Source organism: Nansenia antarctica (assembly GCF_963989245.1).
Source record: "Nansenia antarctica genome assembly, chromosome: 7".
Lineage (NCBI taxonomy): Eukaryota > Metazoa > Chordata > Actinopteri > Argentiniformes > Microstomatidae > Nansenia > Nansenia antarctica.
In genome coordinates, this window is record NC_137677.1 from 39,233,723 (window position 1) to 39,256,378 (window position 22,656).

The 22,656-nt window shown below is 45.3% G+C and overlaps 3 protein-coding genes across 3 annotated transcripts; 1 reads left to right on the plus strand and 2 right to left on the minus strand.

Moving 5' to 3' along the window:
- Positions 1–1,672: 1,672 nt before the first annotated feature.
- On the minus strand, positions 1,673–8,050 carry LOC308162590 (G-protein coupled receptor 39-like; the record flags this gene model as incomplete). The annotated part of the gene is made up of 3 exons (XM_080536735.1): positions 1,673–1,918; positions 6,734–6,930; positions 7,249–8,050. 3 exons carry the CDS (start codon positions 8,048–8,050, stop codon positions 1,673–1,675), a joined length of 1,245 nt encoding a protein of 414 aa, XP_080392861.1.
- Positions 8,051–9,504: 1,454 nt separating this feature from the next.
- Positions 9,505–14,661, minus strand: LOC308162591 (G-protein coupled receptor 39-like; the record flags this gene model as incomplete). The annotated part of the gene is made up of 4 exons (XM_080536736.1): positions 9,505–9,555; positions 9,810–9,902; positions 12,812–13,008; positions 13,860–14,661. The coding sequence occupies 4 exons, from the start codon at positions 14,659–14,661 to the stop codon at positions 9,505–9,507; spliced, it is 1,143 nt and encodes a 380-aa protein (XP_080392862.1).
- A 2,419-nt stretch (positions 14,662–17,080) lies between these two features.
- LOC308162592 (G-protein coupled receptor 39-like) lies at positions 17,081–21,600 on the plus strand (the record flags this gene model as incomplete). Its single annotated transcript, XM_080536737.1, has 4 exons — positions 17,081–17,882; positions 18,355–18,551; positions 20,000–20,102; positions 21,578–21,600. The coding sequence occupies 4 exons, from the start codon at positions 17,081–17,083 to the stop codon at positions 21,598–21,600; spliced, it is 1,125 nt and encodes a 374-aa protein (XP_080392863.1).
- Positions 21,601–22,656: the final 1,056 nt, after the last annotated feature.

The following is a 22,656-nucleotide window of genomic DNA, read 5'->3' on the forward strand; positions in this document are numbered from 1 at the left end:
TTTATTGGATGAAAATATTTATTTTAGTCCTCATGTAGATAACTTGGTTAAGAAACTTAGAGCTAAGCTAGGCTTTTATTTTAGAAATAAGTCTTGTTTTATTTTAAAAGCGAGAAAGGACATTATTGCAGCCACGGTTTTATCTGTGCTTGATTATGGTGACATTCTTTATATGCATGCTGCAAAGTCTGTGTTGCGCCCACTAGAGTCTGTCTATCATTCTGCATTACGTTTCATAACTATGGCTGGGTACTCCACACATCATTGCAACTTATACAGTTTTCTCTGGTTGGCCACCACTATCAATACGTAGACAGCATCACTGGTTTATTTTCATTCATAAAGCAATGATTGGATTATTACCATCTTACTTATCAGTTTTTCTCAATGGCAGTAAACAGTAGATATAACCTCAGGTCTAATAACAGCATTCTCTTTAATGTGCCAAATGTTAGATCTGAACTTGGGAAAAACGCATTCTGTTACAATGCTCCATCAACGTGGAATACTTCAGAAAAAGTTTAAACCTAACATTCCACTCTTTGACTTTAAACTGCATGTTACAGAGACTTTGAATCATACATGCAAATGTGCTTAGGTTATCTATGTGGTTAGGGTATCTGCTCACCGTTTCTGTTGTTATTTTCTGTTGTATATTGTATGTTTTATACTGTATGTGGTGTCTTTTTTTTATTTTTTATAAATTTGTTTTTCAGATTTTATCCCTTTTTCACCCAATTTGGTAGCCAATTTAACCCAATTTAGCATCCAATTATCCCCTGCCTATTGCATAGGATCCGCCGCACGACCCCGTGGCCGGCAGTCCCAGAGGAGGGCGCCAGGCAGACTAGGCTGACTGGCTCCTCGAGCCCAGTACCGTTATTCCGGCACCCAGGGGGCGGTGTTGCGCGACGGATCCTAGTCCAGAAATACTCCTATACCCCCCTCGGAAGCGGCCGGCCAATATGCCGCTTCCCGTGTGCCTCGGCCATATCTGGATCTGGCGAGCCGGGATACGAACCCCGGCCCCGGTGGGCAGCATGCACTAGCGGCCAGTGCGTAGACCGCTACACCACCGCGGGGCATGTGGTGTCTTTTTAATTAAGTGCTGCTTTTCTTGGTCAGGGCTCATTTGAAAAAGAGGCTACTGTCTCAATATGAATACCCTGGTTAAATAAAGGATTCATAATAAAATAGTAACTCAATCAATATAAGCTGGATTTTGAACATTTTAAAGCTGTTTTTGTTTTTTAGTACACCTTGCTATTGCTCTCCTTCGGTTCACTTACATTTACATTTACATTTTTGACATTTAGCAGACGCCTTTATCCAAAGGGACTTACAACAAGTACATTTGTCTAAGGTAAGTGAATCATCAATCCATTAGTCATCATACGAAAACAAATCTATGCTAGGACCAGGAGCCATTTGCAGTCACTGCAGTCATGCTACAAGAAGAAAGGATTACTTTTTATTCTTTACAGTAGATGAACTGTACTCAGGGGTAGTGGGGATGAAGAGATCTTTAGGAGGGAGTCAAGGTGGAGCTTGAGTATTAGTATCGACAAGGACCATCATGATTCAGTTCTGGCTATAATCAACATGATGAAGTTATGAAGTTATGCTAGTCAACAAAAACATCATAATGAGTATTCATCAGGTAGGTCCAGAATCAAGTCTGATTCAAACTGGAGCTCCTGGGCAGGGGAGTAGAAGACGACTGGGTCTGAGGATCAGGGTCTGTGGTGGGGGGGCAGTGTTGGTGGTGGGGGGGGCAGTGTTGGTGGTGGGGGGGGGGGGGGGGGGCAGTGGAACTCCTTGGGATCATGGTCTGTCCCTTGGAGTTCGCCTCAGGCCTCAGGGTCCGTTTGTTGATGTGTTGGATGGTGAGACGACAGCGCAGAACCTGAAGGAACACCTGTTCAGGAGATAAGTCTGTTACTGTTAATTTGAACATTGGATACATTTTATAAATCTCAACGATTAGTTTTGAGTTACCCTGAAATAGTAGTAGTAGTAGTAGTAGTAGTAGTAGTAGTAGTAGTAGTAGTAGTAGTAGTAGTAGTAGTAGTAGTAGTAGTAGTAGTAGTAGTAGTAGTAGTAATAATAGTTACCCTGACTATGCATAAACAAGCGTAAATACCATCTAATAAAAGCTGTGGATGTGAACGTTAACCTCATACGTAAGTGTTTGAGTGAAGAGCAAAACAAAAACAAAAAGTTCACTGTCTCGTTACTTATGCAGGTCACTGTATGTACCCATCCCAGATTGCTTCTTTCAACGTCATAGGCTGGGTTGCACCAACGTGGTTTAAATTGTTTGAACCCGGATCAGCAATTATATTTATTTATCCACCCCTGGAGGAGATTTATGTTAGGTTTATTTCAGTTTCAATGACAACATGGCTGCATGTCAAACACACGCCCGCTGGTGAAACCGCAAACCACCCGCTGACTCGAAGTGGTCGAAAAATGAAAGTGAAACTTATTGTGTCAACAATATCTGTTTTTTGTTTTTCATAACACATAACTTGAAGTTTTAAAGTACCCACTCAATATAATATAACAGTGATAATGACTTGTTCAAAGGACGTGTTCAAAAGCAAGGACTGTGTGTTCATCTAATTATGTGTAGTTATGTGTTTTTAGCATGTCGATGTTCTCTCAACATGTTGTGATGTTATAAAAATCCAGTCAGACGTCCGTAGCGATCACTGTTAGCCGCTAGATGTTAGCATCCTTTGTTGTTGTGGTTTGATCAGAGTCACTTTTCTCCCATTCTGTCCCATTCCCATTCTTGAGGTGCACCAACATTCAAATACGCCTGTTATCTTGATTATTTTTTTCAATGTATGTGACATCATTTGAAAGCTTCCAATCTGTAAAAACCGAAAAATTACTTGCAAATGGTTTATGATGGATTATGATTTTAATTGTCATAATAATTGTATAGTGCTATAATTTTATAGTGATGTAATAAGTGAATAATTCAATAGTGAGTTTTCCCAATGATATAGCTTTACAAAATACTGTTTACTGTCATATACCTCAATGGGAAGGTTAGACCAGCTATCAAGCATGTAAGTGAGAGGAACTCTCAAACGCCCTCCCAGTTCTTGGGGGCTGCATGTCTACTATTTACATGGATTGTACAGTATTTAGAACCATCTTCAAACCAATATGAATAATAAATATGAATACACCAACCAAAGAATGTGATTGATTTAGCTGTTCATATTATAGGGTCTGGTATATATTTCAGATACAATGTCCTGTCCTTTTTACACATACTCTCTCAAATTAACACTGCATTATACCTGATTTACAGGTTCATATTGCACCTCTTGGAAGAGGAAATAAAAAAAATAAAAAATAAACATAGACACGGGTACAGTTATATTTTGTGTAATGGAAAATTGTCAGTTGTGTGGAATAGTGCTAATGGTACAGGGTAGATTGATAACAACTGCTCCCTGTTTTATTTTAGACTCAATGCATGACATTGAGCCATCGTCCCCCAATTTCTACCACCTTGCATTTCGTTTCTATCAATGTGAAAAGTGCTGTTATATTCAGAATCATAGCGGCCAAGTAGTGAATGTAAAATATCAGAATCAAAAACAAGTTTATTGCTACATCCCATTATACACTTATCTTTTTGGAGTTAAATTAATAAATAGCATGCTTTAATAAATTAGCATGCTAGCAGGTTTTTTAATATAAAATAGCCATGCCAATATAGACTAGTGAGCCTGTTATACCTTAATGCTATTTAAGTGCGAGACGCTAGCTCTAATTCATTCAGGGCCATATTTATCTAGCCTACATCTTGAATTTATTTTGCATTTCGTCTGAATCCAAGATGGCGGATACTGAAAATGAATTAATCATACTTTAATCTTGGTTTAAACTCGGTTTAACTAATCCAGGATTAAAATTATGATTAAGCCTAAACAAGGATTAATTTAAACCATGTTGGTTTTTTAAATTATTATTATTATTCATAAATTTTCTTTGCTCTGTAGCAACAATATCAGTGAAAAGTGCTTTACAAATGTTTAATAATAATAATAATAATAATATTATTATAATTATTATTGTTATTTTTATTGTAATTTTAATTAATAATTTTGCCATTTAGCAGACGCTTTTATCCAAAGCGACTTACAATTACGAATTACAGGGACATTCCCCCCTGGAGTAACTGAAGTGCCTTACCCAAGGGCACACTAGTAGTGGTGTGGCTTCAGGCGGGATTTGAACTCACAACCTTCCGATCCCAAGTCCAACTCACTATCCACTAGACCACCACTACCCCCCCACTATAATTGTAAATATACAATTATATATTGTCATATATAATCATATATCACCACTAAGACTGTCAGAACCTGGCCAGAAGGGTCCGCTCCACTGCAGATCTGCCTAAATGACACCCTATGGCAGGAATATGAGCATGAGGACCTGGAACAGTACACGTCGTCGGTTCTGAACCACATAGTGAACTGCACCAACTCAGTCACCGTGGACAAACGGGTCCGGGTCTACCCCAACACGAAGCCATGGATGACTGGGAAGGTCCAAAAACTGATCAACGAGAGGGACAACGCCTTCTTCGCAGGGAAGAGCACACCGCTGTACAGCTCCACCAGGGCCAACCTAAAGCGCGGAATCAAAGCGGCCAAGGCAGACCACAGAGAGAAGATTGAGGAATGCCTCCTGAGCAACGACTCCAGGCGGATGTGGCAGGGGGTTCAGCAGATGACAAACTTCAGAGCCAGCAGGCTCACAGCCGCAGAGGACGACCCCCTGCTGGCGGGAAAGCTGAACACCTTCTACGCCCGGTTCGACGAGGGGCGAACGGAGGTAACCGCAACACAAACACCACTCTCTCCAGCTCTCAGCAGCCTCACCCTCACAGAGCATGAAGTGAGACGCGTACTGAAGGCGGTGGACCCCAGGAAAGCCTCGGGGCCGGATGGCGTCTTGGGACGGGTGCTGAGAGACTGCGCCGACCAGCTGGCCGGGGTTTTCACCAACATCTTTAACCAGTCCCTGTCCCAGGCCACCATCCCACCCTGCCTGAAAACCTCAACTATCATCCCAGTCCCGAAGAAAAGTACGGTGAGCTGCCTAAACGACTACCGCCCGGTGGCACTCACACCAATCATCATGAAGTGCTTCGAGAAACTAGTCCGGGCCCACATACTCACACGCCTCCCGCCCAACCTGGATCCATACCAGTTCGCCTACAGAGCCCACAGGTCCACAGAGGACGCCATCGCGACGACTCTCCACGCCACTCTATCCCACCTGGAGAGGGGAAACAGCTACGCGAGACTGCTCTTCGTGGACTTCAGCTCCGCCTTCAACACCATCCTTCCAGACAGGCTAGTGACCAAACTACTAGACCTGGGTCTATCACACTCTATATGTGCGTGGATCAAGGACTTCCTGACCGACCGCCCCCAGAGGGTGTGGGTGGGCCCCCACACCTCCACAGCCCTCAGACTCAGCACTGGGACCCCCCAGGGCTGCGTGCTAAGCCCCATCCTCTACAACCTCTACACCTACGACTTCACCCCCGTCCACCCCAGCAACTCCATCGTAAAGTTTGCAGACGACACCACCGTGGTGGGATGCATCTCGGGGGGGGACGAGGCGGCGTACAGGGATGAGGTAGAGCAACTGAGCAAGCTGTGCAAGGTTAACAACCTGCTGCTGAACAAGTCAAAGACCCAGGAAATCATCGTAGACTTCAGGAGGAAAAAGTCCGAGATCCAGACCCTGCTCATCGACGGAGAGAGCGTGGAGAGAGTCTCAACCCTCCGATTCCTGGGGATGCACATGCGGGATGACCTGACCTGGAAGGACAACACAAAAGGCACCATCAAGAGGGCACAACAGCGGCTATACACCCTGAGAGTCCTCAGGAAGGAACACAGCAAGCAGGAGATACTGGTGACCTTCTACCGCGGCGCAGTGGAGAGCATCCTCACCTACGGCATCTGCAACTGGTTCTCCAGCTGCACAACAGCGGAGAGAAATGCGCTACAGAGAGTCGTGAGAACAGCACAGAAGATCACCGGCGCCCCCCTCCCCTCTCTGGAAGAGCTGTACAACACACGCTGTCTCAGGAAGGCCTCCAAGATCTCCAGGGACCCGACCCACCCTGGGTACGAACACTTTACCAGGCTGCCCTCGAAAAGGCGGTTCAGGACCCTGGCCGCTAAGACAAACAGACTGAAGAACAGCTTCTACCACAGGGCCGTCCAGGCCCTGAACACAGCAAAGACCTAAGTTCTGGGCCCTGGACAGTCTGGACGGATTGTATGGCAGCTGCTGGACTGAAAAAATCAGGTGTAGTGCTGAGGCACAAACATGTACATTTCAAGCCTGCAAACTGTGACACTTTAAATAACGTGAAACAATGCATGTACATTTCAAGCCTGCAAACTGTGACACTTTAAATAACGTGAAACAATACTATTGTGCAATATGACAACCCCAGTCGTCTATCTGTACAGTATAGTACAGTGGATAGTGTACATAGCCTTTATTTTATTTTTTTGAAAGTGTTTTTTTTTTCCCTTTCCTAACACCAGGGGAGCCACCCCTCCTAAATTTCGTTGTTTGGTACCTGTACTGTAGCAATGACAATAAAAGTCCATTCCATTCATATATAATTATTATATATAATAATAATTATTATCATTATTGTCATTCGGGTCACCTGTCTGAACTGTGGGGAGGAGATGTTGTAGAGGAAGGGGTTGATGACAGAGCTGAGGTAGAAGAAGATGATCGCCACAGTGCTGGCATCCATCATGGAGTGGAGGTTGGCAATTAACCATTTGGGAGAAGCGATCACCAACAGCCGGATCACTTGGGTGGGCATCCAGCACACAGCCAGAGCTCCTACGATCAGTCCTGTGAGGGGAGGGGGGGGGGTGGTCAGGGAGCAGGGGAGATGGGGCAGAGGAGGAGAGAGAGGGTGCAGAGAAGGAGGCAGAGGAACAGAGAGAGGGAGAGAAGAAGGCAGAGGAAGAGAGCAAGCGGGAGGAAAGAGACAGAGGAAGAGAGAGGGAGCAGAGAAAGAGCCAGAGGAAGAGAGAGGGAGCAGAGAAAGAGGCAGGGGAAGAGAAAGAGGGGGGAGAGAGGGGGGAGAGAAAGAGGCAGAGGCTGATCACGTTTTATTTATTCATGTTGTTTCTGGAGGAGATGGAGGGGATTACAAAAATAACCTACCCAGAAACAGGATGGTCTGCTTGCGGGCGGTCTTCACCCTTAAACTCTCGTGCTTGGGCGTGCCCTCTGCTCCATTGGCCCCTCCCCCCATGGGGCCCATGGGTTTCTGTAGGACCAGGATCATCCGCCAACACATGACCCCCACCGACACCAGCACCACCATGTATACGATAAACGCCCCCAAGACACTACCCTGGAACATTCTCCAGCGACCCTGCTGAATGGTGCAGTACCTCAGTTCAACAGGCCCCTCCTCCAGCTGAAAGGTAAAGTCCATCGTCCCCATGGTGAACGTATATGGCAGCGCCACCAGTACAGACGTCACCCAGGCTAAGGCGATGAGGTAAGATGCCAAGCGTGCCGTCAGTGCCTTGAACCTGAACGGGTGGCATATCGCCATGTAGCGCTCGAAGCTCAGGGTCGCCAAATTCAGGATGGTGGCGTAGCTGCACATTTGGTGCAAGAACATGTAGAATTGACAGGAAACTTTGCTTTGCATGGTGCTGAACGGGAAGGTGAGGGTGAAGTAGACATCCACAGGTATCCCGATGATCAGTATCAGGAGGTCGGAACACGCCAGCGACACCATGTGATCCGTCACGCTCCTCTGAAGATAGCCGTTATGCGACAGCACCCGGGTCACACGCACTGTGACCACATTTCCCACAACTCCAGTCACCAGGATGAGACTGTAGAGGACAACAAAGAAGACTTTCAAAGAGTAGCTTTTTACCTGCTCCAACACCTGGTTGTCTTCCCACTGCTGCTTCCAGTTTATTTCAATATCAACATCCCTGTCCATCGTGGGAAGAAGAGTTCAGATCTCCAGATTGATTTCTCCCCCTAACTTAACGATTCCACAGGGCAGAGCCTCAGTAATGAAGCTAACAGAGTCAAGCTAACAGAGTCTCAGTAACTAATCAAGCTAACAGGAAATCCACAAACAGAGCGATTTGTTTCTGAGAGAAAATATATGTATTATAAACTCCTCCTTCGTCCAAAAACTGTGATTTATCTTCACAGTGGGTTATTCCAGTTCTTTGATTATAACACACCTCTCACAACCAAACTGGACTTCTACTACTTTACTACACAATAATGTTTTCTCTTGGTTTAAGCTTGTTCAATCCACACTTTGTATAGCCCAGATCACAGCAGTAAGAGAAGCGTGTATCCTTGATGATTGTTAGTACTGACGGTCAGTACAGCATGTGCTGTGGAAGCACTGATTCCTAACCCCCCCTCCCCCATTCCTGACGTGGTGAAATAAATGTTTTTCTTTGTAACCAATAAAGCGAGAGAAGGGGGATCTGAAGGAGTTTTGTTGAAATTAGCCAGGCCTTGAGAGTTGTCTCTCTTCACTCTCCATAAATGGTCATAAAAAGTTCATTATCTACTAGTATAGTGATATAGAAAGTCTACACCCCCTTTCAAAATGTTAGGTCTTTTGTTACCTCAGAGCCTGGAATCCCCCCCAAAATAAAATGTGACATGCACATCCTTTGTTGTATTTTTATTGTGTACTTGGTGTTGTATATAACGATGTTGAGAAGGATAGGCTGGTGCAATCATAAATATGTTGGCATATATGTTGAATAGTAATATAAATCCAATTATCGTAAGACAAAAGTGCACTTATAGCAGAAAATATGTGCAGACAGTATATCTTTCTCAATAACCAAAACATATAAACAAGACATGTAATATAATATTCCCACCATATACAACATTTGAAAATTATTTAAATAATTTATCGTATTACTTGGTCTTGGATTAAATGGTTTATATGCTCTAACTCAGTCAATATAAAGGGGATTTTGAACATAGTTTTTTAGTACACCTTGCTACTGTTCTCACATCTTGGTGGCTCTTTTTCGGTGCACTTACATTTTTTACATTTAGCAGACGCCTTCACCCAAAGGGACTTAGAACAAGTACATTTGTCTAAGGTAAGTGAATCATCAATACGATCAATATGATCAGTCATCATAAGAAAATACATCTATGCTAGGACCTGGGGCCATTGGCAGTCACAATGCTACAAGAAGGTTACTTTTTACTTTGTATTATTTACAGTATATGAACTGTACAGGGGGGTAGTGGGGATGAAGAGATCTTTAAGAGGGGCAATAAAGGTGGAGCTTGAGTATTAGTATCAACAAGGAACATCATGATTCAGTTCTGGCTACAATCAACATGATGGATAATAAAACAATAACACAAGTTATACTAGTCAACAAAAACATCATGATGTCACTAGTATTCATCAGGTAGGTCCAGAATCATGTCTGATCCAAACTGGAGCTCCTGGGCAGGAGGGTAGAAGACGACTGTGACTGGTCAGGGTCTGTGGTGGGGGGGGGGGGGGGGGGGGGGGGCAGTGTTGGTGGTGGTGGGGGGGGGGGCAGTGTTGGTGGTGGGGGGGGCAGTGTTGGTCATGGGGGGGGACAGTGTTGGTGGTGGGGGATCAGTGTTGGTGGTGAGGGGGGGGGGGGGCAGTGTTGGTGGTGAGGGGGGGACAGTGTTGGTGGTGGTGGGGGGGCAGTGGAATGCCTTGTCGCCATGGTCTGTCCCTGGGAGTTCGCCTCAGGCTTCAGGGTCCGTTTGTTGATGTGTTGAATGGTGAGACGACAGCGCAGCACCTGAAGGAACACCTGTTCAGGAGATAAGTCTGTTACTGGTACATATGCCATAGGTTCCCTGTTCATAACTGACCTTGAATTTGGTTGAACTCATTTAGTGCAGAGCGTGAATGAAGTTGACCAAATTGTCAACATTCTAAAGTGCCAAAGGTGACTTCATTAACCAAAAACGCATACATAATGATGCTCATACGATGAGTCGGTGAGTAATCCCCACTGCTATCTAGTTAACTATAAAACTACTTTACATTGTTAGCAGGTTTACAAAACAAGCTGTGTTAGTTGACTAGCGATGTGTCATTGATTTTCAACACCACGGAAATGTATCCACATTTTTCTAAAGAAAATTCTGAACATTACATCGGATGCCGAAATGCGGACCAAAACAATAGAATGTGTCACATATGGTGGAGGAGGTGTTATGTCTTGGGCATGTATGGCTTCCACTGGAACTGGCTCACTTGTCTGCATTGATGATGTAACTGCTGACTGCAGCAGTAGGATGAATTCTGAAGTGTACAGAAACATCTTGTCTGCTCCAGTACAAGCAAATGCCTCCAAACTCATTGGATGGTGCTTCATCATACAACAGGACAATTACCCAAAACACACTGCCATAGCAACAAGGGAGTTTTTCAGGCCCAAAAAGTGGACAGTTGTTGACTGGCAAAGTTCGTCTCCAGGTTTAAATCCTATTGAACATGGAATTAATTTGCTGAAGAAACTTAAGGCAAACAAGTGAAGATGGCTGCAGTACAGGCCTGACAGAGCATCACCATGGTTACAGTACAGGCCTGACAGAGCATCACCAGAGAAGACACTCAGCATCTAATTTATAATAATAATTAATTTTGCCATTTAGCAGACGCTTTTAATCCAAAGCGACTTACAATTACTAATTACAGGGACATTCCCCCTGGAGTAACTGAGGGCTAAGTGCAGTACTCAAGGGCACACTAGTAGTGGTGTGGTTTCAGGCGGGATTTGAACTCACAACCTTCCGATTACAAGTCCAACTCACTATCCACTAGACCACCACTACCCCAGCATCTGTTGGGGTCAATAGGTTGCAGACTCAGGCAGGTATGGCATGCAAAGGATTGTTGACCAATACTGAAAATGAGGACTTAATTTGGACATTGGATACATGTTATGAATCTGTCCAATCACTTATGGTTACCGTGAAATAGGAGAACTATGCATACAAAAGTGTTGTAATTTCGGAATGGTGAAACCAATCTGTAAGCATATACCATCTAATAAAAGCTGAGGATGTGTACTTTAACCTCATAAGTAAGTGTTTGTATGTATATATCCATCTGTAAAATTAAAATGCTGGTCAAGTAAGCTGAAACAGAGTGCCGGGCCCCCTCAGCAAGTCTGGAGTGAGGCAACCATCCATCAGAGCCTTCATGGACCACCACACAGTGACAACAACAGCCGTGCCACTGACAGGTTCTGCTTCAGTCTGGGAGAAGTCCAGATCCCGTCTGTCACGCAAAAACCAGTGAAGTGTCTCGGAAATGTCTTCAACTGTAGCCTGAAGGATACAGACTCCATCAAGACTACCAGTGCTGACCTGGAGGGCTGGCTGAGTGTCAGCGAGTGTCCGGTGTCGGGATTGTCATGAGGTCGGGGAGGAAGTGGAAGTGCAGCTGAGGCAGTCAAGCAGGCAGAAGCTCGGCTGAAGCACAGGGCCCTTCTTGGGAATGTGGCAGAGGGAAGGGCCAGGCTTGGGAGTTCAACATCGACCGGGTATGACACTGCCAGCGGGAAGGAAAGGCGTAAGCTGGTGCAGGAAGAGGTGTGCTCTTCTGTGGAGGAAGACCGAGCAAGCAGGAGAGTGGCAATGCGACAGCAGGGTGCCTGGATGAAGTGGGAACAGGCAATGGAGTGGGCTGGACATCTGGAGGTGGAACCCCCAGAGGATCAAGTTCTTAATCCAGGGGGTCTACAATGTCCTCCCCAGCCCATCCAATCTGTTCACACAGGGCAGAGTAGAAACACCGGCATGCCCTCTGTGTTCCAAGACAGGGATCAGCAGTGGCAGATATGCCCACCCCCACGGCACAGCCAAGACAATCATGTTTGCCAAGGAGGGAGAGCGGCCGAAGAGGACACCTAAGATGAGCTGCACTGTTGGACTGCTTTCCACAGCATGAGACTGAGGGTGATGTCAGTTGACCCGGAGAGGCAGCTGAATATTCCACCACACATCACTCAGTCCTCGTTGAGACCAGACAGCTCATCTTGGTCTCCGAGGCCACAAGACAGCTCATCTTGCTGGAGTTGACTGCACCTTGGGAGGAGAGGATGGAGGAGGCACAGGAGGAGGACCAGGTGCATGCCAGTGGAGGTGGGCAGTAGGAGGTTCGCAGGTCATTCCCTCAGCAAGGCCTACGCAACCTTGGGCATCACAGGAGCAAGCAGGAGAAGAGCCATCAACACCAACGTGGAGGCGGCAGAGAGAGCGTCTAGATGGCCTCTGGCTGTTAAGGGGTGACCAGTGGGGTCAGTAGTAGCCAAGTAGTAGCCACTTGGACACAGGCCGAGGTCTGATCAGCCTCGGTTGGGTCACCTTGATGAGGGTGTCTGTTGTGAGACCTGAAACACCCTGTGACTCCAGGATACAACAATGATAATGTGTCCTTATAATATAATAATTATATTAATATATGAAAACCTTTGATTTTGGAGTGAAGAGCAAAACAAATAAAAAACGCTTCACTGTCCCGTTTCTTATGCAGGTCACTGTACAGTATGTACCTATCCCAGATTGACTCTTTCAACGTCATAGTTACTGATCAATTTATTTTTTGTTATGATTCGTTCATTTGTTTGCTCTGTAGCAACAATTTCAGTAAAATTTAAAATTAATTACAAATTACATTTATTATTATCATTATTGTCATTCGGGTCACCTGTCTGAACTGTGGGGAGGAGATGTTGTAGAGGAAGGGGTTGATGACAGAGCTGAGGTAGAAGAAGATGGTCGCCACATTGTTCAGAACCATCATGGAGTGGATGTTGGCAATTATCCATTTGGGAGACGCCATCACCAACAGCCGGGTCACTTGGATGGGCATCCAGCACACAGCCAGAGCTCCTACGATCAGTCCTGTGAGGAAGGGGGGGAGGGTCATGGGACAGGGAAGATGTGGCAGAGTAAGAGAGAGAGTGAGGAGAGAATGAGGCAAAGGAACAGAGAAATGAATGAATGAATGGACTTTATTGTCATTAATACAGTACAGGTACCATACAACGAAATTTAGGAGGGGGGGCTCCCCTGGTGCTTGGAAAAAAGACTAAAAACAAGAGAGCCAAGGGTAAAATAAAAGAGGGAAAAAGAGCTGGTTTAGCCTAAATAAAGGCTATGTACACTATCTACTATACTATAGTACTATACTATACAATAAAACACTGTGCTGTACTCTATGCTATGCTATACATATCCTAACTTTTCCTATATCTGAACCTTATGTACACAAGGGTTGTCATATTGCACATAGTATTTGTTGCACATTCATTAAAGTGTCGCAGTTAGCAGGTTTAGAATGTTCACAGTTGTATTTCAATATTGCACTTATGTTTACAATCTAGTAGCTGCCATCAAATTGTCTAGATTGTCCAGGGCCTAGAACCTAGGTATTTGCTGTGTTCAGGGCCTGAATGTCCCTAGGGTAGAAGCTGAGCTTCAGTCTGTTTGTACGTGCGAACATGGTCCTGAACCGCCTGCCTGAGCGCAGCCGAACAAAGTGTTCGTTCCCAGGGTGGGATGGGTCCCTGGAGATCTTGGAGGCCTTCCTGAGGCAGCGTGGAAAGAGGGAGAGAAAGAGGCAGAGGATGAGAGAGAGGAAGAGAAAGAGGGGGGCGAGAAAGAGGGGGGAGAGAAAGAGGCAGAGGCTAATCATGTTTTATTTATTCATGTTGTTTCTGGAGGAGATGGAGGGGATTCCAAAAATAACCTACCCAGAAACAGGATGGTCTGCTTGCGGGCGGTCTTGACCCTTAAACTCTCGTGCTTGGGCGTGCCCACTGCTCCATTGGCCCCTCCCCCCATGGGGCCCATGGGTTTCTGTAGGACCAGGATCATCCGCCGACACATGAGCCCCACCGACACCAGCACAACCATGTATACGATAAACGACCCCAAGACACTACCCTGGTATGTCCTCCAGCGACCCTGCAGAATGGTGCAGTACCTCAGTTCAACAGGCCCCTCCTCCAGCTTAAAGATAAAGTCCATCGTCCCCATGGTGAACATAAATGGCAGCGCCACCAGCACAGACGTCACCCAGGCGAAGGCGATGAGGCAAGACGTGAAGCGTACCGTCAGTGCCTTGAACCTGAACGGGTGGCATATCGCCATGTAGCGCTCGAAGCTCAGGGTCGCCACATTCAGGATGGTGGCGTAGCTGCACATTTGGTGCAAGAACACGTAGAGATGACAGTAAACTTGGCTTTGTATGGTGCTGAACGGGAAGGTCGTGGTGAAGTAGAGATCTGCGGATATCCCGATGATCAGTATCAGGAGGTCGGAACACGCCAGTGACACCATGTGATCTGTCACGCTCCTCTGAAGATAGCCGTTATGCAACAGCACCCGGGTCACACGCACTGTGACCACATTTCCCACAACTCCTGTCACCAGGATGAGACTGTAGAGGACCATAAAGAAGACTTTGAGAGAGTAGCTTCTCACCTGCTCCAACACCTGGTTGTCTTCCCACTGCTGCTTCTGGTTTATCTCAATATCAACGTCCCTGTCCATCGTGGGAAGAAGAGTTCAGATCTCCAGATTGATTTCTCCCCCTACCTTAACGATTCCACAGGGCAGAGCCTCAGTAATAGTAATGAAGCTAACAGAGTCAAGCTAACAGAGTCTCAGTAACTAATCAAGCTAACAGTAAATCCACAATCAGCCTGAGGTGTTTCTGAGAGAAAATATATGTATTATAAACTTCTCTTCCGTCCAAAAAACGTGATTCATCTTCAAAGTGGGTTATTCCAGTTCTTTGATTATAACACACCTCTCACAACTAAACACTCTAGATACTTCTTCTACTGCTTCTTCAATCCACACTTTGTATAGCCCAAATCACAGCAGTAAGAGAAGCGTGTATCCTCTATGACTGTCAGTACTGCATGTGCTGGGAAGCACTGATTCTTAAACCCCCCTCCCCTGTTACTGAAGGGTTTTGTTGAAATTAGCCAGGCCTCCTGAGAGTTGTCTCTCTTCACTCTCCATAAATGGTCATATAAATGCCACCATCTACAGTATATATAGAAAGTCTACATCCCCTTTCAAAATGTTAGCCTCTTGTTACCTTGGAGCCTGGAATTGAAAATGCATTCAATTAGTATTTTGTCCCATGTGATCTACACAGACCGCTGGACACATTCGTGTGAAAAGTGAAATAATAATATATATATATATATACAATTAGTTTTTTAAAATGTAAAAAGGTCTTCAACCCCCTAGCTGTGGCTCTCCTAAACCAGCTCAAATAGAAACATGTCTTCACCAAGTTTCTCAATATGTTCAATTCTTGATAAATTATTGACATTTTGGGGAATTTTTCTTTCACCTTGAAAGTGTCCAGTACACTGCATAGAATATACATCCTAATTTAATGAATTTCAATTGCTGGCTCTGGCGCAACAACTGGTTGTTTTTGAAAAAACATTTTGGAAAGGGGTGCAGTCTTCTTGTAGTTAACAGTTCTTTCCATGTCTGTAACAGAGGGAGTTGGTTTTAACCTGTCTGTAACAGGGGGAGTTGGTTTTAACCTGTCTGTAACAGGGGGAGTTGGTTTTAACCTGTCTGTAACAGGGGGAGTTGGTTTTAACCTGTCTGTAACAGGGGGAGTTGGTTATAACCTGTCTGTAACAGAGGGAGTTGGTTATAACCTGTCTGTAACAGGGGGAGTTGGTTATAACCTGTCTGTAACAGGGGGAGTTGGTTTTAACCTGTCTGTAACAGAGGGAGTTGGTTTTAACCTGTCTGTAACAGAGGGAGTTGGTTTTAACCTGTCTGTAACAGAGGGAGTTGGTTATAACCTGTCTGTAACAGGGGGAGTTGGTTATAACCTGTCTGTAACAGAGGGAGTTGGTTATAACCTGTCTGTAACAGAGGGAGTTGGTTATAACCTGTCTGTAACAGGGGGAGTTGGTTATAACCTGTCTGTAACAGGGGGAGTTGGTTTTAACCTGTCTGTAACAGAGGGAGTTGGTTTTAACCTGTCTGTAACAGAGGGAGTTGGTTATAACCTGTCTGTAACAGAGGGAGTTGGTTTTAACCTGTCTGTAACAGGGGGAGTTGGTTTTAACCTGTCTGTAACAGGGGGAGTTGGTTTTAACCTGTCTGTAACAGGGGGAGTTGGTTTTAACCTGTCTGTAACAGAGGGAGTTGGTTTTTAGATGTTGTATATGGTGGCAATATTACATTACTTGTCTTGTTTATATGTTTTGGTTGTTGAGAAGGATATACTGTCTGCACATATTCTCTGCAATAAGTGCACTTTTGTCTTACGATAATTGGCTTTATATTACTATTCAACATATACTGTATGACAACATGTATGATTGCACCAGCCTATCCTTCTCAACATCGTTATATACAACACCAATAAGTACACACTAAAAACACAACAAAGGATGAGTATGTCACATGGGACAAAATCCTGTTTTGATGTGTTTTGGATGATGACCTTTTTATGACCATTTATGGAGAGTGAAGAGAGACAACTCTCAAGGAGGCCTGGATCATTTCAACACAACTCCTTCAGATCCACCTCGCTTACTGGTTACAAAGAAAAACATTTATTTCACCACTTCAGTAACGGGGAGGGGTGTTTAAGAATCAGTGCTTCCACAGCACATGCTGTACTGACCGTCAGTACTAACACTCATCAAGGATACATGTTTCTCTTACTGGTGTGATTTGGGTGGATTGAAGAAGCTTAAACCAAGAGAAAACGTTATTGTGTAGTAAAGTAGTAGAAGAAGTCCAGTTTGGTTGTGAGAGGTGTGTTATAATCAAAGAACTGGAATAACCCACTGTGAAGATAAATCAAGTTTTTTGGACGAAGGAGGAGTTTATAATACATATATTTTCTCTCAGAAACACCTCGGACTGATCGTGAATTTTTCCTGAAATCAATCTGGAGATCTAAACTCTTCTTCCCACGATGGACAGGGACGTTGATGTTGACATAAACTGGAAGCAGCAGTGGGAAGACAACCTGGTGTTGACGCAAGTGAGAAGCTACTCTCTCAAAGTCTTCTTTGTTGTCCTCTACAGTCTCATCCTGGTGACGGGAGTTGTGGGGAATGTGGTCACAGTGCGTGTGACCCGGGTGCTGTTGCATAACGGCTATCTTCAGAGGAGCGTGACAGATCACATGGTGTCACTGGCGTGCTCCGACCTCCTGATACTGATCATCGGGATACCTGTGGATCTCTATTTCATGATGACCTTCCCCTTCAGCACCATGCAAAGCCAAGTTTTCTGTCAACTCTACGTGTTCTTGCACCAAACGTGCAGCTACGCCACCATCCTGAATGTGGCGACCCTGAGCTTCGAGCGCTACATGGCGATATGCCACCCGTTCAGGTTCAAGGCACTGACGGCACGCTTGGCATCTTACCTCATCGCCTTAGCCTGGGTGACGTCTGTACTGGTGGCGCTGCCGTTTATGTTCACCATGGGGACGATGGACTTTACCTTTCAGCTGGAGGAGGGGCCTGTTGAACTGAGGTACTGCACCATTCTGCAGGGTCGCTGGAGGACATACCAGGGTAGTGTCTTGGGGTCGTTTATCGTATACATGGTTGTGCTGGTGTCGGTGGGGGTCATGTGTCGGCGGATGATCCTGGTCCTACAGAAACCCATGGGCCCCATGGGGGGAGGGGCCAATGGAGCAGAGGGCACGCCCAAGCACGAGAGTTTAAGGGTCAAGACCGCCCGCAAGCAGACCATCCTGTTTCTGGGTAGGTTATTTTTGTAATCCCCTCCATCTCCTCCAGAAACAACATGAATAAATAAAACCTGATCAGCCTCTGCCTCTTTCTCTCCCCCTTCTTTCACTTCCTCTGCCTCTTTCTCTGCTTCCTCTCTCTCATCCTCTGCCTTTCTCTCCCCCTCTCTCTGTTCCTCTGCCTCTTTCTCTCCCCTTCTTTCTCTTCCTCTGCCTCTTTCTCTTCCCCTCTCTCTCTTTCTCTGCCTTTACCTCCCCCTTTATTTGTTCCTCTCCCTCTTTCTCTTCTCCTCTCTCTGTTCCTCTGCCTCTCTCTCTCCTCCTCTCTCTCTTTCTCTTGAGTTTCTCTCCCCCTCTCTTTCTTCCTCTGCCTCTTTCTCTTCCCCTCTCTCTGGTCCTCTGCCTCCTTCTCTCCACCCTCTCTTTCTTCCTCTGCCCCATCTCCCCTGCCCCCTGACCGCCCCCTCCCCCCCCTCCCCTCACAGGACTGATCGTAGGAGCTCTGGCTGTGTGCTGGATGCCCACCCAAGGTATTCAACTGCTGGTGATCGCGTCTCCCAAATGGTCAATTGACAACCACCACTCCATGATATATGCCATGACCGTGGCGATCATCTTCTTCTACCTCAGCTCTGTCATCAACCCCTTCCTCTACAACATCTCCTCCCCACAGTTCAGACAGGTGACCCGAATTACAATAATAATAATAATAATAATAATAATAATAATAACAATAATCATAATCATAATCATAGTAATAACAACAACAACAATAATAATAATAATAATAATAATAATACATTTAATTTGTAAAGCACTTTTTACTTAAATTGTTGCTACAGAGCAATGAAAATGAATGAATAATAATAAAAAATAAAAAATATATCAGTAACTGAGGCTGAGACTACTACTACTACTACTACTACTACTACTACTACTACTACTACTACTACTACTACTACTACTACTACTACTACTACTACTACTACTACTACTACTACTACTACTTAAGTAACTGGACAGTGAAGCATTTCTTCTTTGTTTTGCTCTTCACTCCAAAATCAAACACTTACTTATGAGGTTAAAGTTAACATCCTCAGCTTTTATTAGATGGTATATATGTTTACAGACTGGTTTCACCATTCAGAAATTACAACACTTTTTTATGCATAGTCCTCCTATTTCACGGTAACCAAAAGTGATGGGACAGATTCATAAAATGTATCCACTGTCCAAATTAAGTCCTCATTTTCAATATTTGGTCAACAATCCTTTGCATGCCATACCTGCCTGAGTCTGCAACCTATTGACCCCAACAGATGCTGAGTGTCTTCTCTGGTGATGCTCTGTCCGGCCTGTACTGTAACCATGGTGATGCTCTGTCAGGCCTGTAGTGCAGCCATATTCACTTGTTGTTAGCCTTGAGTCTCCTCAAATTAATTTCATGTTCAATAGGATTTAAATCTGGAGATGGACTTTGCCAGTCAACAACTTTCCACTTTTTGGGCCTGAAAAACTCCCTTGTTGCTATGTTGAGTTATAGGGTTATAGTGAGTTATAGTTATATGTTTTGGGTCATTGTCCTGTTGCATGATGAAGCGCCATCCAATGAGTTTGGAGGCATTTGCTTGTATTTGAGCAGACAAGATGTTTCTGTACGCTTCAGAATTCATCCTACTGCTGGAGTCAGAAGTTTCATCATCAATGCAGACAAGTGAGCCAGTTCCAGTGGAAGCCATACATGCCCAAGACATAACAGCCCCTCCACCATATGTGACACATTCTAGTCTTTTGGTCCGCATGTCGGCATCCGATTTAATGTTCCGAATTTTCTTTAGAAGAATGTGAATACATTTCCGCGTTGTTGAAAATCAACGACACATTGCTAGTTTCTGAACCTGCTAACAATGTAAAGTAGTTTGATAGTTAACTAGGTAGCAGTGGGGATTACTCACCGAATCATCTTATGAGCATCATTATGTATGCGTTTTTGGTGAATAAAGTCACCTTTGGTACAATTTGGTCAACTTTATTCACGCTCTGCTCTAATGAGTTAAACCAAATTCAAGGTCAGTTATGAACAGGGAACCTATGGCATATGTACCAGTAACAGACTTATCTCCTGAACAGGTGTTCCTTCAGGTGCTGCGCTGTCGTCTCACCATCCAACACATCAACAAACGGACCCTGAGGCCTGAGGGGAACTCCCAGGGACAGACCATGACCACAAGGAGTTCCACTGACCCCCCCACCACCAACACTGCCCCCCCCCCACCACCACCAACACTGCCCCCCACCACCTCCAACACTGCCCCCCCCACCATCAACACTACCCCCCCACCACCATCATCAACACTACCCCCCCACCACCACCATCAACACTACCCCCCCACCACCACCATCAACACTACCCCCCCACCACCACCATCAACACTACCCCCCCACCACCACCATCAACACTACCCCCCCACCACCACCATCAACACTACCCCCCACCACCACCACCAACACTGCCCCCCCCACCACCACCACCAACACTGCCCCCCCCACCACCAACACTGCCCCCCCCCACCACCACCACCACCACCACCACTGCCCCCCCCACCATAAGCACTACCCCCCCACCATCAACACTACCCCCCCACCACCACCAACAGTCGTCTTCTACTCCCCTGCCCATGAGCTCCAGTTTGGATCAGACTTGATTCTGGACCTACCTGATGAATACTCAGTGACATTATGATGTTTTTGTTGACTAGCATGACTTCATAACTTCATCATGTTGATTATAGCCAGAACTGAATCATGATGTTTGTAATAATGTGTGTTGATGGTAGCCGAGATAGGTACTCAATCAAAGGTAATTAAAGGTCTTGCTCAGATGGACAATTGAAGAAAGATTTATTCCATTCCAGCGCTGGGTGCGTATCTCAAAGGATACGAGGATACAAACGACACTTCTCTCTGAACAGTTATCTCTTATAGACAGGATATTGATGACTATGCTGACACCTGTCTATTACAAATCATAACAACATTGACAAGGCTCCATATTATCTGTCCACCAACTGGAGGATGCACCAATCATGTACATTCTAACTTTGCCCATGTCCCTTAAGCAACCCAGTCATAGGACCTGTCTCTGAGGCTAAAGCCTGGTACACACATAAAGATAATCTGGCCGATTTTGGCCCGATTTCCCCCCTTCCGACCAAGGAGAGCAAACGCCGATTATCGGATGGCTCTAAAGATTATCCTATAAGATTATCCTGTGGTGTGAGGTGTGTTAAGAGTCCATTTCTCCCGACAATCTCCTCGGAAAATGGTCGGGGCCGACGATCGTAAATATTAAACGTGTTCAATATTTACGATCAAAAGTATTTTTGTCTGTGGTCAAACCTAACAACTCCCGAGTCCGATTGTGACGTGGAATGGAATGTAGCCAATCAAGAAGCGAGCTGACTGACGCGTCTTATTCTTTTCGTTCTTCTGTACTTTATTTCCCCTGTAGCACACGGCTGCCTCTACAGGTCCGTCAGGGTACTACTACCCTGATCACGCGAGATTTCTGGCTTGGGGGACGAGACTCCAGACTGTCAGAGGACAGATCTTTATGCATGTGGTCGTATATAGGAGCACACCACACACAATACAATCAAAACTGTTCAATTCATGATATTTTATCTTCATGTGTGGGGTGTCTCTCAGATAACAAATCTGTTAAGATTTAGAAAATCTTTATGTGTGTACCAGGCTTAAGTTTAACTGGCTTCAAGCAAACTCAGGTTTCTGTCATTATAGATACATATTTACTGAGGATGGCCCACTGGCTTTAGAGGTGCTGGTCAGTTTGTGCTGGACATTGAACCCCACCTTTACATAGTTGGCTGCATCCTAGCTCAGGTTTCTAGTCAGCTTGCAAGAGACACAAACTCAAAGATATTCAATGGCACAGAATATTTTTGTACCGCAACCTTGATTGAACTTTAGTTCAATAAGAGCCGCTTTACAATGAAAGATGTTATACTCAGAAATGTATCCCAACAATGTTCCTTGTTGGTACTAATACTCAAGCTCCACCTTGACTGACCCTCCTAAAGATCTCTTCATCCCCACTACCCCCCAGTACACTTTCTCTACTGTAAATAATAAAAACTAATCCTTCCTTCTTGTAGCATTGTGACTGCCAATGGCCCCAGGTCCTAGCATAGATTTGTTTTTTTATGATGACAGATGTATTGATGATTCACTTACCTTAGACAGATGTACTTGTTGTAAGTTCCTTTGGATAAAGGCGTCTGCTAAATGTCAAAAATGAAAATGTAAATGTAGGTGGACCGAAGGAGAGCCACCAAGCTGTGAGAACAGAGAGAGAGAGAGAGAGCAAGAACCAGGTGAGAAAGTGGACAGGTAGTCAAGACCACATAACGATGGTTCTTGAGCCTAATGGCCCATAGGGCAGGAGCCTCCTGTTTCCGTAGCGTGAGGCGGCTTGATGTACAAGTACACCCCCTAGACATGACGCTGGTATGTCGCAGGGTCTTACCCCCAATCCAACCCTTAATGCTGAGTTATCATCACCGAGGGGGGGGGGGGGGGGGGGGGTCCATGCCACAGTCCATGCCACCCCCCCAAGGCAGCAAACCTAGGGGAACCACTGAGAGCAGATAGATGAACTGTTCAGTGTCAGTCCTGTAGAGATGGAGATGGAAGTTCTAAATCTCCAGAATAATGTCCAGCTACAATCTCAACAACATTCACAACATTTCTCGAGCCTGGTAGATCCA